This window comes from Ornithorhynchus anatinus, chromosome 12 (assembly GCF_004115215.2).
Source record: "Ornithorhynchus anatinus isolate Pmale09 chromosome 12, mOrnAna1.pri.v4, whole genome shotgun sequence".
NCBI classification, from domain to species: Eukaryota; Metazoa; Chordata; class Mammalia; order Monotremata; family Ornithorhynchidae; genus Ornithorhynchus; species Ornithorhynchus anatinus.
In genome coordinates, this window is record NC_041739.1 from 20,119,171 (window position 1) to 20,136,697 (window position 17,527).

Here is a 17,527-nt window from a genome sequence, read left to right on the forward strand (position 1 = left end):
TGCTCATGGTGATACAGCCGACCAATGGCAAGGCTAGTTCTCGAGCCTGGATCTTTTGATTCTCAAAACCTGGGGTCTTTCCACTAGACGACGGGCTTTTGTAAATGAATGGACAGTAAACTGTAAGTAAACTCCTTGTGGGCAGGGAATGGCTCTCACCAACTCCATTATACTGTACTCTCCCAAGCCCTTAGAAGCAGCGTGGCTCAGCGGAAAGAGCCCGGGCTTGGGAGTCAGAGGTCATGGGTTCGAATCCCAACTCTGCCACTTGTCAGCTGGGTGACTGTGGACAAGTCACTTCACTTCTCTGTGCCTCAGTTCCCTCATCTGTAAAATGGGGATGAAGACTGTGAGCCTCACGTGGGACAACCTCATTCCCCTGTGTCTACCCCAGCGCTTAGAACAGTGCTCTTCACGTAGTAAGCACTTAACAAATACCAACATTATTATGAGAGAAGCAGTGTGGCTCAGTGGAAAGAGGACGGGCTGGGGAGTCAGAGATCATGGGTTCAAATCCCGGCTCTGCCACTTGTCATCTGTGTGACTTTGGGCAAGTCCATTAACTTCTCTGTGCCTCAGTTCCCTCATCTGTAAAATGGGCATTAAAACTGCGAGCCCCACGTGTGACAACCTGTTTGCTTTGTATCCTCCCCAGCACTTAGAACAGTGCTTTGCACATAGTAAGCGCTTAACAAATGCCATTATTATAATTATTACAGTGCTCTGCACACAGTAATCAATAAACATGACTGACTGACTGGAAAAGTTTGCTCTGAGGAAAGCAAATTTTAGTGGGGATCATGTTTTAGAGGAAAATTCATTTCCCCAAATCTGTATAGGGCTAGTCTAAGTTTTAAATGCCTTCCTCCTAACATGGGGAGTGCACCATGCAAACAAGATCATGGTTTCTGTATACCTGTATCCCTAGCCCTGCTTACCCCCATAGAGTCTCCTGCTGGTAGTCAGTATTAAGGAAGGTTGCCAGTGGGATGAATGGAGGAGCATGGGCCCAAAAGCACTTTTGGCAAAAGCTTCTGGGTTCAGTTAAACAAAATGCACAAAAACATGTTTCCAACCAAAACCACCCCGTTTAAGATTTGAAGCCCTTTTTATCAGTCCAATCATGCTGAATTATGACAAAAGTACTGTACTTAGCAAATAGTAAATCTACCTATTGTTAGAAAATTTAATAATAATGATAATAATAATAATGTTAGTATTTGTTAAGCGCTTACTATGTGCAGAGCACCGTTCTAAGCGCTGGGGTAGATACGGGGTAATCAGGTTGTCCCACGTGGGGCTCACAATTAATCCCCATTTTACAGATGAGGTAACTGAGGCCCAGAGAAGTGAAGTGACTTGCCCACAGTCACACAGCTGACAAGTGGCAGAGCTGGAATTTGAACCCATGACCTCTGACTCCCAAGCCCAGGCTCTTTCCACTGAGCCACGCTGCTTCTCTACAAGTCAGGTACCACTAGCCATTGAGATGAAAGAAAAAAATTCAGTGAAATTTTTACTGATTCTTTTGTTTATGCCTTCTAGAAGTTCTTCTGCCACTACTGTGGCCACATCACAAAATTTAAAGGCCAAAGTCTCCAAACTCAGAGAATTCAAATTTAAAAAGGAAGAGCCTTCCTTTCCATTTTATTAGAAGAAAGTTTTATTGACTGATTTTTATGACTTTGGGTAATTGGCAGGACGTAGAGAAGCTGGCTGTCTCCTTAGAAGTAAAATGACTTCGCAATCCAAACTTTTGGTGAGCTCCAAGAGCTGAGGAGGTCACAGGCCGCTGGACCATCCCCCTTCCATCCCCATGCCCTGCAGGAGTGGATAGAAGCAAGGAGTCAATCAGCCTGGATCCCCTTTGCCATCAGGGCTCTGCGGGGGCCACAAGGGGTTACCCATGCCTGAACTAGCCTTCTTCTTTCCACAATCTGAAAGCCCAACTTGTCTTCTCAATTTTTAGAATATTGGCATGGCTTTGGGAATTTTGACCAAGCATCAATCAATCAATGCAACTTACTGAGCACTGTACAGAGCACTGTCCTATCACTTGGAAGAGTACAACAGAGTAAGCAGACATAACTAATAGACTAAAGATTACAGTCTAAAACACTGAAGGACTGTTGCCCGGGGCAATGAGAGACTGAAAACTGGCCCCTCTGAATACTTTTTAACAGAAACATTTTTCACCTGCGATATTTTTATGGAATCATCCTTTTTTTTCAATGTGTCTTTTGTCTTTTAATAATAATTGTGGTATCTGTTAAGTGCTTACTATGTGCCAGGCACTGTACTAAACCTTGGGGTAGATACAAGGTAAGTGGATGCTACACAGTCCCTGTCCCACACAGAGCTCACAGTCATTTTCCAGATAAGGTAATTGAGGCCTAGAGAAGTGAAGTGACTTGCTCAAGGTCACACAGCAGACATGTGGCAGAGCTGGAATTAGAACCCAGGTCCTTCTGACTCCCGGGCCCAAGCTTTATCCACTTAGACACAGTGCTTCTCTGCCTTTCCTCTCTTAAAAATATTGTTGGTCCTTTGTGGGCAGGGGATCATTTCTGACTTGATTTTCATGTAAAGACTACAGGGCTTTGCATAATCTAAGTGCTAAGTACGAGATAGCAATGATGAAAAAAACAATCAAAAAGGCTGATTTTTAAGCGGTATTTGTTAAGCACTTACTGTGTGTCAAGCACTGTTCTAAGCATTGGGGTAGATATAAGTTAATCACATTGGATAGAGTCCCTGCCCCACCTGAGGCTCACAGTCTAAGTCTAGCTACCGATGACTGGTTGAGAACATGGCCAGATGTAGGAGTTTCTTACTTAGGAGTTAAAAGGAACTATAATCATAGGTTCTGGCCAGCAGGCTAATAAATTCCACTGGAGAAACCAAAGAAGAGCTGAAATTGTGAGCTGGAGATTGACCTTAAGATTCTCCTAGTGTTGAGGTGAGGAGAGAGGAAGCCATGGGAGACCCTGGTAAAGCTCAAGCAACACCAAACATTTCCACCAAATTTTAGCCTTCAATAATGGCCTGACAATAAGATAAATTCAGCTTTTGAGAGACAGCAATCTTATATTTCATTTTTAGTTTTATCATTGACTAACATAAAAATCACAGAAATCACCCTCAAATCATAGCTTTTAACTTTTTTAAGCTTTAGGGTTTTTCAATAATTACTTATCATTTACCCTCTAGGAAACAGACTGACAAATAGTGCATCAAATGTAAAATCAGAGTCCTAGAGACAGAAATGGACTCCTGAAGGTAGTTATGTATAAGAAGACCGAAATTAAATTTCACACCTAAGGTCTATAATTATAAAGAGCCAAAAAATATTCTTTTCCAGTACATATAAAAGTTTTGAAAATTATTGAAAATGTATCTGTCAAACATTCAAAATATTTTATCGATACATCACGTCATTTTTCAGCCTTCCTTTCTGGGAACCAGTGTGCTCTTATGGAAAGAGTATAAGCCTGGAAATCAGAGGACCTGGATTCTAACCCTGACTCCACTACTTGCCTGATGTTTGAGCTTGGGCAAATCACTAACTTCTCTGTGCCTCAGTTTCCTCACCTGTAAAATGGGGATTAAATACCTGTTCTTCCTCCTACTTAGAGTGTATTGACCCTGAGGGACAGGGAATGTGTCCAATCTTATTACCTTATATCTGCAGCGCTTAGTACAATTCTTGGCACATAGTGCTTGAAACTATGCATTTATTATTATTATCAGCATCACCATCATTATTATTTCCTATTAGAGGCACCCAGGTAGTAAAATGAATGAATGTAGGATTATTTTCTACATATCTACCATAAATCATTACTTACATAGCTACCTGTATGGCTAATCATGATCATATGAAAATCATATTTTGAATTCTGGAGGTCAATTCTTTAAAAATTGAACAGGTGGTGATTGTAAGACTGTGGAAATTTGCCCAACAGCTTTAAAGATAATCAGAAGCCAAATCACTCAGGCCCTTTTCTATAAAGGTTAGAACCGTGAATTAGATGAACATAATATATAAAAACATATATAATGGAAGAGTGGCAAGGAAAAACAGTAAACTCATGGCATGACTTTAATAGCTATCCTAGAGATCCATAACAGGTAAGCTCACTGTGGGCAGGAAACTATCCATGGCCTAGTGGATAGAGCACAGGCTTGGGGATCCAGAAGGACCTGGGTTCTAATCCCGGCTCCGCCACTTGTCTGCTGTGTAACTGGTCTGAGGAGCTGGGATTAAAACCCAGTCACTTCACTTCTCTGTGCCTCAGTTTCCTCATCTAAAATACGGGGACTGAGACTGTGAGCCCCATGTGGGACATGGACTGTGTCCAATCAAATTTTCTTGGATCCACTCCAGTGCCCAGTACAGTGGTTGGCACACCGTAAGCAATTAACAAATACCACAATTATTATTAACTTTGTTGCACTGAAGTCTCTCCTCTGTACCAAGTGCTGGGGTAAATTCAAGTTAATCAGATTGGACATTGTCCATGTCCCACATGGGGCTCACAGTCTTAATCCCCATTTTACAGATGAGATATATGAGGCATAGACAAGTTACTTGCCCAAGGTCACACAAGCACTTCCTACAATGCTCTGTACACAGTAAGCACTTAATAAACGCTATTGATGACGACTGATGATGACGACCTGACTTCCTGATTACCTGTAGGAAAAAAAAAATTCCATAGTTCATAGCAAAACTCTTGGGGTCTAAACAAACTCTTCAAAACTGAATGTTAAGGCAGGCCCTCTAGCTCTATGGAAGGGATGATTCATAATTTTATGACTAGGTGTGGCAAATATTATAGCCACATCACCTTTTGATATGTTCTGAACACTTCAATTTTTTGTTGTTCTTTGGATGCTTTTTCTCTGGCTGAGTGCTACGCAATTTAGCTAGTGTTCCTCTAGCTAAATACCTTTTGGGAATCCAAGTGTTTCAAGTAAATACTTGCTTAAGAACTTGGTGTAATTATTTTGGAAACTTCAACTGCTCTTGCCAGAAGGCCACAGAGACTATAAGGCAATTTATATATAATGCAATACTGTACTGATAAAGAAGTATGCTGGCTAACTTCTTAGCTATGCATTATTAATGCTATTATCACAGGGTCCCTCTTGGGATAGAATGTAAATATGTGGATGAAGTATACTGTACAGAGGGGGAATAATTCACTAAAGCAGTTTGTCAAGAGATCTTTCATAAGGAATATTATGCGACTAATTAAAAGAATAAGCCAAGACAGTTACTATGATTATATTTTGTGCTATTACGACAGGAAAAACCATCATGGAAAATAAACTTCTCTTAATATACTTCATTCTCCTCTTAAGCACAGTTACAATAAAATAAACTATTTTTAAGAAAGTGTAGGGGTGACCTACAGTATTGAAGACTTAGGGATATGGTAATCTTTGAAAGTCACAGGAGGCAGTCAGATTGATAAAGTCTGGGATTTGTAAAGGCCCAGTAGTTTAAAAACTCCAGCAGAGATGCTGAATTTCAAAGGAATACCTTGATTCCCTTAGGCATATTAACTTCAGGGGGTGCTTAGGATGTGAAATGGCATTTTCACATTTCCTCACAAAGCAGAAGTTGTATTTTTATATGACTTCTAGGATACACAAATAAGCTTTTATATTCTGCTTAAAAGAAAAAAAACCCTTTAGATGTGTTCACTTGCTCTAGGGAGTCTGATAATGAGAGCAGTTGCCTTTAAAAATGCCTAGCAATATAGGCAAGTAGTCAACATGACTGGGCCAATAGCTTACCTCATAATCTAAGTATTATCATTATTTTATACATAAGTTAAAAAACAAAATATTAAGGAGTCTCACTTGGCAAATCAGCAATAGACAGTGATAACGAAGATACAACTCCAAAACTACACTCTTGTTCAGTACATCACTTCATGTCTATGTGTCACAGTATCTTGTGTACAAACACAAATCCCTTGACCAAAGCATAGATGATTACATAATAAAGGTTAATACCAGAAAAAAAGATTCCTTTTATGAAAAGGGTTCAGATTTTGTAAAAAAAAAAAAAAAAGGACTGCTTAAGCAACAGGAAATATTAATTACATTTAGGTAATATTTTTGAATTTTCTTATAAAAAATGTTTTTAAAAATCTAGCCCAGGCAAATGAAGGTGGAATTCCTTTAGGTAAACCAAGTTTTGAAACAGTACTTTTGAGATTTTATTTCTTCAAAAAAGCTCTCTCTGAGACAATAACTTTGAAATATTTAGAGCACTTAATTCTGAAGCACATCATGAGGTATAATTACAGAAGCCTGTAATAATAGAATTACACCATTAGGAGATGATTGTTTCCTAGCTGTTTATGAAAATAACTGAGTCACTCTTGCTTCTCTCATGCAGGGGAAAAAAAAAAGGAATTGGGGAAAGAAGTCTTGAATTTTTTCTTCTCAATCCCCAAAGCCACAGCCCTAATGCAGGCTTTGGATTAGTCTTAACCACCTGCAAAACACCTTGCCAATATTCTTCTCTATCTGTCTTATATGAAGAAGCACAAGTCATCTGATTTTGATCGAAGAACTTTAAATAAAATTTTGATCTTAGACTCTTAAGAACTAGGCTGCCCATGGCCAGGAGCAAATGACAGCCCCCGACTCCATGGGCCTGGCCATGTTTTGAGTTGAGCAAAACCCTGCCCTCGTGCAGACGCTGGAGGAGAAAGTCCTGCAGTGGCTCCCAAGTGAGTCAGTGGTATGGAAAATCCCCATGCCCATGGCCAGGGCCGGGTCAAACTGCCATCCAGGGCACAGAGAAGGTGTCCACATCCCAAATTAGCATATAATTTCACCTTCTAATACTGGCCACAGGAACGCACCACCAATATCATGGAGGCTGGGTAATTTTCTGGAGGCCTAATCTTGAGTTAATCCCAGCAAAGCTGATGCAGCTGTTCTGAGCAGTTTGAGAGACAGGCAGAGTAGGCCGTCCTCAAGTTGGTCAGGAAGGCTTCTTAGTGGAGATATGATTTTAATAGGGCTTTGAAGACTGGGGGGAGTGGTCAGATAGGAAGGGGGAGGGAGTTCCAGGTCAGAGGGGTTAGCAGTGAGAGAGATGGTATCAAGGTACAGCGAGTAGGTTGGCGTTATAGAGCAAAGTGTGGGGGCTGGGTTGCAGTAGAGGGTGAGCAAGCTTAGTTAGGAAGGGGAGAACTGATTGAGGGCCTTAGAACTAAAGGTGAGGAGTTTCCATTTGATATGGAAACATTCATTCATTCAATCATATTTATTGAGCACTTACTGCTTGCAAAGCAGTGTATTAAGCACTTGGGAAAGTACAATACAACGATAAACAGACACATTCCCTGCCCACAAGGTGCTTAGAGTCCATAGCAGGGGAGACAGATATCACTACAAATAAAAAAATTACAGGTATGTACATAAGGGCTGTGGGGCTGGGAGGGAGGAAGAACAAAGGGAGCAAGTTAGGGTGACACAGAAGAAAGTGGGAGAAAAGGAAAGGGAGTGCTTAGTCTGGGAAGGCCTCTTGGAGGAGATGTGTTTTGAAGAGGGGGGGAAGAGGTGGGAGAGTAAACTGTTGGGTTGGAGAAGGGAGGGCATTCCAGGCCAAGGGCAGGATGTGGGCTAGTGGCTGGTGGTGAGATAGGCAAGATCGAGGCATAATGAGAAGGTTAACACTAGATGAGCCTATCTACCGGACCTAGAGGTCAGGTAATCCAAGCCCCTGCTTTATGTAACTATTAATATCTTGGAAAAGAGATGCCTCTGGTAATTATTCAAATAGCAAACTAGAGTCAAAAAGTCCTTCAAGACTAACAAATTTCTCAACAGCTGTAAATTGAGCCCATTTCTCCTATGCAAAAAGACATTTCCTTCTGAAAATATCTTCTTTCTTATTCTACTACAAGTTCATATTTTTCTACTAGGAGAATGGACTGAAAATAAAATTCTTATCTTCAACACCAGCTGCTTTCTAACTTGATGCTAACGTTAACCCACAAATCAGAGAGAGTAGTTCTGATAAGAATGATCCATCTTTTGCCTTTGCTTTTCAACAGCTTGAGAGGAAGCCCCAAATAAGAAGTTGCCAGCAAGAAAAAGGTGCACTACTCTTTTGGTATTATTGTTACTTAAAAGGAAAAACAGATGAAAATTTATGTACCTATAACTGTCCTCACTCACAAATCAATTTCCCCACCTCCTTCTTCTGTACACAGCCTCTTCAAACTTTCTTCATCTAACTTAATTCAAATATATCATATGTGGGAAGCTCTCCTTTTATTTATTACATGTGCTTAACTTCCAAAATTAACTAAAGAAACAACCTCATGTACTGTTTGTCACCTGAAATTGGTGTATATGATAATTAAAACTCACAGGTCACCTAAAAATTCAGCTTTAGGTTGTAAGATATAAACTTGGGTTCATAACAAAGAAGAGCCCAATATGACACCTCACTTGCCACAAACCACATTAAAGACACTTAATGAATACAATTTACCACCAACTTTTATGGAAGTTCAGCCTGGAAAAAAAAATAAAGTCATATCCTAAAGCTGGGCCATATCAGAGGGGGGATAGTAAAGAGGCCATCCTAAATTGAAGTGTGTATTCTGGGTGTGTGGTATTTGGAATAACTAACCTCCAGAAGAAGTGGCACAATAGCTAACAATTATGGCTCTGCTACCAGGTTGCAACAGAACACTTCCTCGGATCTCTAAGGATGTAAAAAGTATTGGGACACTTATGTAAGCAGATGCTGATGAGAAAAAGATCCTAACATTAAATGCAACTAAAGTAGGACCTCATTTCTTTGGCTGGCCTGGGAGTGAAACAAATATCTGGATCATCTGGGACCAGGCCATATGGTAGCTCCAGGGACCTGAGAACTTGAGCTTGGAACCAAGTCACCTCCCCCAACCATCCCCAGCACTCTCTTCCCTGCTATCTCCATGGGTGGCTGGGCTCCAGGTAAAGCAGATAGCTTAGTGGACAGGGAACATATCTACCAACTCTGTTATATGGTACTCTCCCTCTCACACACTTTGTACCCAGTAAGTGCTCAATAAATATCATCAATGGATTGATCTTGTGGTGTCTCTCTGCCTACAGAGAGCTAGCTTGGACTGGGAGAGTGCCGGGAGTGGCTGCAAGACGATGTAACTTCCTGGAGCTCCGCAAACACTTGCTTCTGTTTATTACAAAGTTCCTAGTTGTGTGGAAACTCCAAGGGCCGGGAAACCTTCATTCATTCAATTAAATTTATTGAGCACTTTCTGTGCACAAAGCACTGTACTAAAGCACTTGGAAGTGTACAATATAACAGCAAATAGACACGTTCCTGCCCACAACGAGTTCACAGTCTAGATGGGGAGGTACACATTAATGTAAATAGACAGATAAGTAAATAAATCAATAAATAAATTACAGATACATATATATACACACATATGTGGGGATGGGAGGGAGGATGAATGAAAGAGCAAGTAAGAGTGGCGTAGAAGGGAATGGGAGAACAGGAGAGGAGAGCTTAGTCAGGGAACTCTTCTTGGAGTTGTGCCCACAATAAGGTTTTGAAGGGGGGGGAGAGCAATTATCTGCCTGATATGAGGAGGGAGGGTGATCCAGATCAGAGGTAGGATGTGGGCGAGAGGTTGGTGGACAGACAAGATCAAGGTACATCCCTTTATCATCATCATCATCATCATCATCATCATCATCATCATCAATGGTATTTACTGAGCACTTAATGTGTGCAGAGCACTGTACCAAATGCTCTCCCAATACAATAAACTTAGTAGACACTTTCCCTGCTCACAACAAGCTTACAACAGCTTACTTCTGTTCCTGGACTAAAAAGGGTCCACAGTTCTTCAGAGAGGCACAGTATCAGGGTTTGGAAACCTCAATTGCTACAGTTCTGACTGGGAAACATTTTAAGGGATGATAAAAGATTTGATATGGGATTTTTTTTTTTTTAGCTTACCTGTAACACTGATCTAAAAAATACGTCAGCAGCGTGCTTTAAGACCAAGTGAAACATGTTCCACGTTTATAGAGCACATATCTGTTCCTGTACATTTTCATTCAGATGTGATCAGGAGGCAAACAATAAGCAATAATTTAAAAATAGCCAATGTACTATCTACTATTAATAAACTACACCAACATTTACATTCCATCATATGTACCTGCATTTACATAAATATGCTTTGCAATTTGGCTACACTGACTCAGTTGCTGTCTGTATGGTGACATTCCTATTTAACAACTCAATATTTAGGACCATGAGAAATATGAATCGTCATTTCAACCACCTAAATTAAAATCATTTTAAAAAACTTAAATTAGCCCACGATACTGCACCACTATCAATCAGTCTAGGGCCTATAAATACCTGGCGGAAGTGCTAATGGGGCTAGACACTATTTAAAGACAGTTTGCGAAGACAAACAATAACGTGATAACCATTAAGAAGCAACAGGAGTTGCAATACTGTAAATTTTACTAGTTCTAGCCTGAGAATATTACCTCAGTACTTAACGGAAGGCAATTATGCAAAAAACCCTTTACGGCTGTTACTTTCAATATTCTTTCTTACATATAAATGGCTGACTGTGGCTCAGATTACTAATTCCTACAAGCAGGAAGCCTAATTCCACCATTGTTCGGTAAGATGTCTCCCTCTTCAGGTGCTCTTCGGCAATTAGCTCGATTTAATTATAATCCTTACCCCAGGAAGGTAATTCTGGATTAATTACACAAAGCTCTGCCTCATCTCATCAAAACTCAGCATGGAATCGATTAACTAGGAGATACCTAAAGTTACATCCTTTTTATTAACTTCCACTTTATATAGTTGTTCTCCATACTATTTAGCAATTACCCGTTTCCAGATACTGTAACACAACTACATTTTTTTGAAAATTTCTCCGGCCCCAAAATTCTATATGAAGTTCAAAAAACTGTTTATGCAAAATGATCTTGACAACACCGGAAACTTAGGACTTCTGCTTTTCTGTTAGGGTAAATGCCAGGGAAACCCATGAAATTTTTCAGAAAATGCTCAGAAAATAATTTTCTAATCTCCTTTTTCCAACTAAACCTGGATAATGCACTTTGACATTTGAGATCCTTAACAAGTAACATAAAAAGGAAAAGGTGGTTGAGATGGAACAGGAAGAACAAGAAAAACAAAAAGAGATCTAAATGGAACTATAGGTTGTATAAGGACAGTGTCTACTCTGATCACTTGAAAGTCAAATAACATCCCTTGGAAAAATAAAGATTAAGGAGAGAAGTCGGAAGATTCTAATAATTTTAATTTGTCTCAGGTTTTCAGCAAGATGAGACATGATATAATTATCTTTTTAGCATCCAGATTGTGTCTTACAAGATAAACTCCATCAGAGGAAAAGAGGAACCACTGTTAAACAAGCAGCTTCACTAGATCCAATAAATGAGACTCAGAACTTGGCACCTAGATTTGAATCCACTGATGCAACTCTTTGGGCCTACACATCTAACAGTTTTGATTTGAAATTTTAATTTGGGATATTTAAATTCCCACCTCATGAATATTTTTCAAATTAACAAGTAAAAATAGCTGAGGTCTCAGAAATGGGCAGTTTGTTCAACATAATTAGAAGAGATGAAAGCAAGCAATTAATAGATTTCTCAAATTCTGTTAAATCAAAAAAATACTGAAATTAACATGTATGAGAGTTCAGGTAAGGAACTGTATACAACCCTAATATATATAACCTAAAATCTGTATGAAAAAGTAGGAGCAAGAGAGAGAGGTCTTTCATTTTTAAAGATCACCCAATTGAGATTGATGCGGGATCAACACTAATGATGGCATAGATGCACAGTGCTGGTACAACATTAAAGGGAATTTTACTGTCCATCTTCAGGATATGAGAAAATTGCAACTTTTCAATAAAAACATTTTACATTTTTTGCTAACTAAAAGCACTTTTTAAAACAAGAACATTAAAATAGTTCCTCTTCTTTCCCCAAATCACCAGGAAATTTAGAGGTGGAATGATAAAAAAAATACAGAAGTTATTAAAATAGAAGCATCGCAAATAGGTTCTTCTCAAGGTAAAATTGCAAACAGTAGAATGCCCCAGAATTAGTCAATCATATTTATTGAGCACTTACTGTGGGCAGAGCACTGTACTGTACTCTCCCTCCCTTGGGAGAGTCATATAACAGAGTTGGTAGACACATTCCCTGCCCACAGTGAGCATACAGTCTAGAGGGATAAAAATAGGAAAATAGAATCATGACTAATCTATCAAAAAAATTTAGAATTCTACCACTGTCAGGAAAATTAAACATAATATTAAAATGATAGAAGCAGAGAAGATTAAGAAGTACAGACATATTTACATTCAATGAGTCCAATTTTTCTGGTGCCTAAATTTATTCTGCAGTAGTTTAGTTTAACAATTTAATAAAATTTAATTATTTAAATTACTTAATAAAATTTAATTGGAGAAGCAACGTGGCTCAGTGGAAAGAGCCCAGGCTTGGGAGTCAGAGGTCATGACTCTGAGTGAGAGCAGGTATTAACAACCCAATTTTACAGAAAAAGAAACCAAGGCACAGAGACGTTAATTGACTTGCTCATGGTAATACAGCTGACCAATGGCAAGGCTAGGTCTCGAGCCTGGGTCTTTTGATTCTCAAGACCTGGGGTCTTTCCACTAGACCATGGGCTTTTGTATATGAATGGACAGTAAACTGTAAGTAAACTCCTTGTGGGCAGGGAATGGCTCTCACCAACTCCATTATACTGTACTCTCCCAAGCCCTTAGAAGCAGCGTGGCTCAGTGGAAAGAGCCCGGGCTTGGGAGTCAGAGGTCATGGGTTTGAATCCCAACTCTGCCACTTGTCAGCTGTGCGACTGTGAGCAAGTCACTTCACTTCTCTGTCCCTCAGTGACCTCATCTGTAAAATGGGGATTAACTATGAGCCTCACGTGGGACAACCTGATTACCCTGTATCTACCCCAGCGCTTAGAACAGTGCTCTGCACATAGTAAGCGCTTAATACTAACATTATTATTAATATTAAAATGCCCTTGTAGTAGCAATAATATAGTATTCTGAGGCCAATAAGGCCATTTTTAAGAGAAATATTTGCAAAGTATGTATGAAAACAAATTATTTTATCTCCTAAACATAATTCATTTTGTTTCAGACTGTGTCGGAACTGTTTATTTTGCATTTAGCCCTATCCTTAGTACAATGTTGGGCATAATAGGTACTCAATAAATACCGCAATTAACTTACTATATTTTAGTAGCAATGACTTACCTGTGTCTCCAAAGCCTCCAATTTACATTTCCTCGTATGAAGAGCTTTACTTGGGAAAGCCCAGAAATAATTTGATGACCCAATCCTCTCACAATCCACCATACCATCGTCAACTAAGCTTTGCAGGACCTCCTTCACTGACATAGCAGCTACCAGAAACAAAAAAATATAGCATACAAAAATAGTTTTAAGTCATACAAAGAAAAAAAACCTCAGATACTCAATAAAAAAACCTCCAAATAAGAAAATACAGAAAACTCACAACTGTGTTTATTACAGAATAAACCATTAGAAAATGTAGCATTTGAAGTTTTCAGAATTACAACACTAATCGTTCCTGGAAAATTGTGTCAAGTCAAAATATAGGAACCAATTTTCTCATAGGACTAATGTTACAACAGAGGGTTGGTTCCTAACCCAAGGTCAAATGCCCTGCACTTACCAAAATTACTCAGAATTTTGTACTTAATCATTTTTAAATGAATGATATCACTATATTAAAGTATATTGCATCTGGGAAGTTCCACAATAGTTTAGCAGAATAAATTCATTGTGATGATGTAACAACCCTCCCTGGCGAATCCACCAAGCGACCACGTATCATTATTACGGTATTTATTAAGTACGTACTGTGCGTCAAGCATTAAGTGCTGGGGTAGATGAAGGTTTATCACTTGGGGCTCACAGTTCAAGTATGAGAAAGAACAGGTACTTAATCCCTATTTTGCTGATGAGGAAACTAAAGCACAGAGAAGCTAAGGGACTTGCCCAAGGTTGCACAGCAAACAAGGGGCAGAGCCCGGATTAGACCCAGGTCCTCTGACTCCCCCAGGGCTGTGCTCTTTCCACTTAGCCATGTTGCTTCTCCCATCTCTATCTCCCACCCTCTCTTGCTCTATCCTTCTTGCTCTCTAAATTATTTCTCCCCGTCAAGCCTTTTAAAACTGATCCTCGGTTCTCCATGACTTCTACCGACTCTTACATTGTACTCTCCCACATACTTAGTACCAGTGCAGTGCACACGGTAAGCGCTCAATTCGACTGACTGATTTATTCTGAGCCCTCCTTGAAACACACCATAACACCAGAGTCAATACCATAACTGAAGTCAGTGTTGTAGAGAAGCAGCGTGGCTTAGTAGAAAGAGCACGAGCTTGGGAGTCAGAGGATGTGGATTCTAATCCCCTATCCCCCACTTAGCGGCTGTGTGACCTTGGAAAGCCACTTAACTTCTCTGTGCTTCAGTCACCTCATCTGTAAAATGGGGATTAAGACTGGGAGCCCCACGGGGGACAACCTGATTACCTTGTTACTATCCCAGTGCTTAGAACAGTGCTTAGAACATACTAAGCACTTAATAAAAACCATAATTATTATTAAAGTTGAAATTGGTAAATTTATAAATGCAGTGAGGTTCAGTGGAAAGAGCACAGGTTTAGGAGTCAGAGGTCATTGGTTCTAATCCCGGCTCCACCACCTGGCAGCTGTGTGACTCTGGGCAAGTCACTTCACTTCTCAGTGCCTCAGTGACCTCATCTGGAAAATGGAGATGAAGACTGTGAGCCTCACGTGGGACAACCTGATGACCCTGTATCTCCCCCAGCACTTAGAACAGTGCCCGACACATAGTAAGCCCTTAAATACCAACTTTATTATTTATTTCTCTACTCAGAATGTAGTAAACTGAGGATTTCCAATATATTAAATAAACCTTACAGAATAAATACTTTTATCAGAGTGTATCAGAGATTTTTTCTTTAACTATTAGGATTGAAGGCAACAGAGGCAACCAGTGCACCTTTTTTCTATTAATGCTGTTTCCACTGTCAGCTGGGAGGACCCGTATCCAGGGGAGCAGCATGGCCTAGTGGATAGAGCACAGGCCTGAGAGTCAGGAAGGAACTGGGTTCTACTCCCGGCTCTGCCAGTGGTCTGCTGTGTGCCCTTGGGCAAGTCACTTCTTTGTGCCTCCGTTCCCTCATCTGTAAAATGGGGATTGACTGGGGCCTCTGTATGGGACTATGTCCAACCTAATTATTTTATATCTACCCCAGCACTTAGAACAGTGCCTGGTACATAGTAAGCAATTAAAAAGTACCACAATTTTATTATGGTTATAATAATATTATAATTATGATTATTATTATTATCACCCCTGCCAACTGCCATTTATGCACCACCTATGTACTTAGTAACATTCATGTATATAATCTTTTTGATCTATTTCTTCTTCCTAGCCATAACTGACTTGGGTTCTTTGTCTCTCCTGCTGGGTTGTAAGATTTTTGAGGACAGGGAGAAGGTCTACTAATCAGATTGTACTCTTCCAAGCACTAAATACACCGCTCTGCACACAGTAGGTACTGGATAAATATGATTACCTGATTAGGTAATCCCAGAGGCAGGCAGCCTTGGGTAAAGACATTTTCTTCCATCTTCAAATACAGAGATGTAATTCTTATGCATAGACTTTGTACATTAACAGATCCTGGGGTTTTTCACAGCTGAATAAAGTCACAATTTGGATAATTCATTCAATAGTATTTATTGAGCGCTTACTATGTGCAGAGCACCGTACTAAGCGCTTGGAATGTACAAATCGGCAACAGATAGAGACAGTCCCTGCCCACTGATGGGCTTACAATCTAATCGGGGATAATATTTACTAAGAGTTTTTATTATAAATGTTACCTATGGAAAAATCATTTATTGGCAATAACAATGACTCTTGGCTGAAACTTCTAAACCTCTACTACAATTCTACTGAGTTCACTTGCACTGGAATGGATTTTAGGTAGGGCTAATATTAATAAGGCCAGAATTTTGAGGAAAAATGCAACGATTCATTTCTTCAAAATCACCAGCCACATGGAATATATTTATACCAATACCCAACATATGCCTTGGCTGGTTAATCGCTTCTGGGAACAGCATTCAAAATCCTATATACTTTAGCATCTACAATATATCTCTTCTTGGAAATGGCCTCATCTTTTGCTCCTTTTGTCTAGTAATCTTGACTCTGGATCCCTGGATCAACTTTACCCTGAGCTTTACCTGAAGGAATCTACTGAGATATTTATCTTGTTGGTTCTCCATTCCCTACAAATAGTAGGAGCAGCAACAGTAGTATTTATTGTGTGCCTACTGGGTGCAATGCAAGCAAGTGGTACATTCCTTGCACACAAGGAGCTTACGCTCTAATGGGGAGATGGATATAAAAGTATTTGTCAACAGAGTATAAAAGGTAATTGAATATACATGAATGCAGAAGCATAAGTAGGCATATAGGTGCTATGAATTTGGTATTTATTGAGTGTTTACTATTTGAAGCACCTGATACTAAGTGTTTGGGAGACCAGACTGCAATAAGAGCTCTTAGATACAATAACTGCCCTCATGAAGCTTACAGTCATATGACTGGAATGCTGGGAATTAAATCAGGGAAGGCATGTAGGAAGAGGTGGGCTCTCAGAAGAGCTTTGAATATGGATATGTCTGTGATCTGGCCAACCGAGAAAGGCGGTAGAAAGCTCCAAGCCAGGATTATAGCATGAGCGAGAGGAGTGAAAGTGGTAGAGTCTGGAGTGAGGAACAGCTGAAGAGTTGGTTTATAATTCCTTTGGGGCAAAAAAATGATTTGTGAAATGTCTTTTTTTTGCTGGAAGCACCAACTTTTAACGGGCCATCAAAACAGAGTCTCTTAATGTTATAAATGGAAATACAATATATTCTTTGCTTTAGCTAAAATGGAAGGTTTTATTTATAATTCAAAATTAAAATTTCAGTGCTTATTAAAGAACACTTCTCTTCCTTAGAGTAATCACTGCACTTAAACCCAGGTTCATGAGCCAGCAACATCCCAATCTCCCATGTAGAATCCATTTTTGCAGACTGCAAGACTCTCCTTTAAAGTTAGATTTATCATAGGAATGATGTTCTGCACCTGATTTGACTTTAATGTTTAAAGTATAGGTCTATAAATTTGCTGATGCTTTGGAAAGCTTCCCACATCTTCTATAATGTTTGGATAGTCTCCTATCTTTTTACAAGTCTTTTTACCTTTTGCTTTCTACAAGTCTTTTTATTGGCATTCTAAAGTAGTTCTTATGGAGTTGGGAATTCTATAAGTTGAAATAATAAATGAAAATAAAGCCACCAAATTAGGGCAC

At 39.6% G+C, this 17,527-nt stretch overlaps 1 protein-coding gene across 1 annotated transcript in view; it reads right to left on the reverse strand.

Moving 5' to 3' along the window:
• Window positions 1-17,527, reverse strand: part of MND1 (meiotic nuclear divisions 1) — a 50,708-nt gene that overhangs the window by 20,935 nt on the left and 12,246 nt on the right. The window contains exon 4 of the mRNA XM_029077175.2: window positions 13,356-13,504. Within this exon, the coding sequence (XP_028933008.1) occupies window positions 13,356-13,504 (149 nt within the window). The remainder of the gene's footprint in view (window positions 1-13,355; window positions 13,505-17,527) is intronic.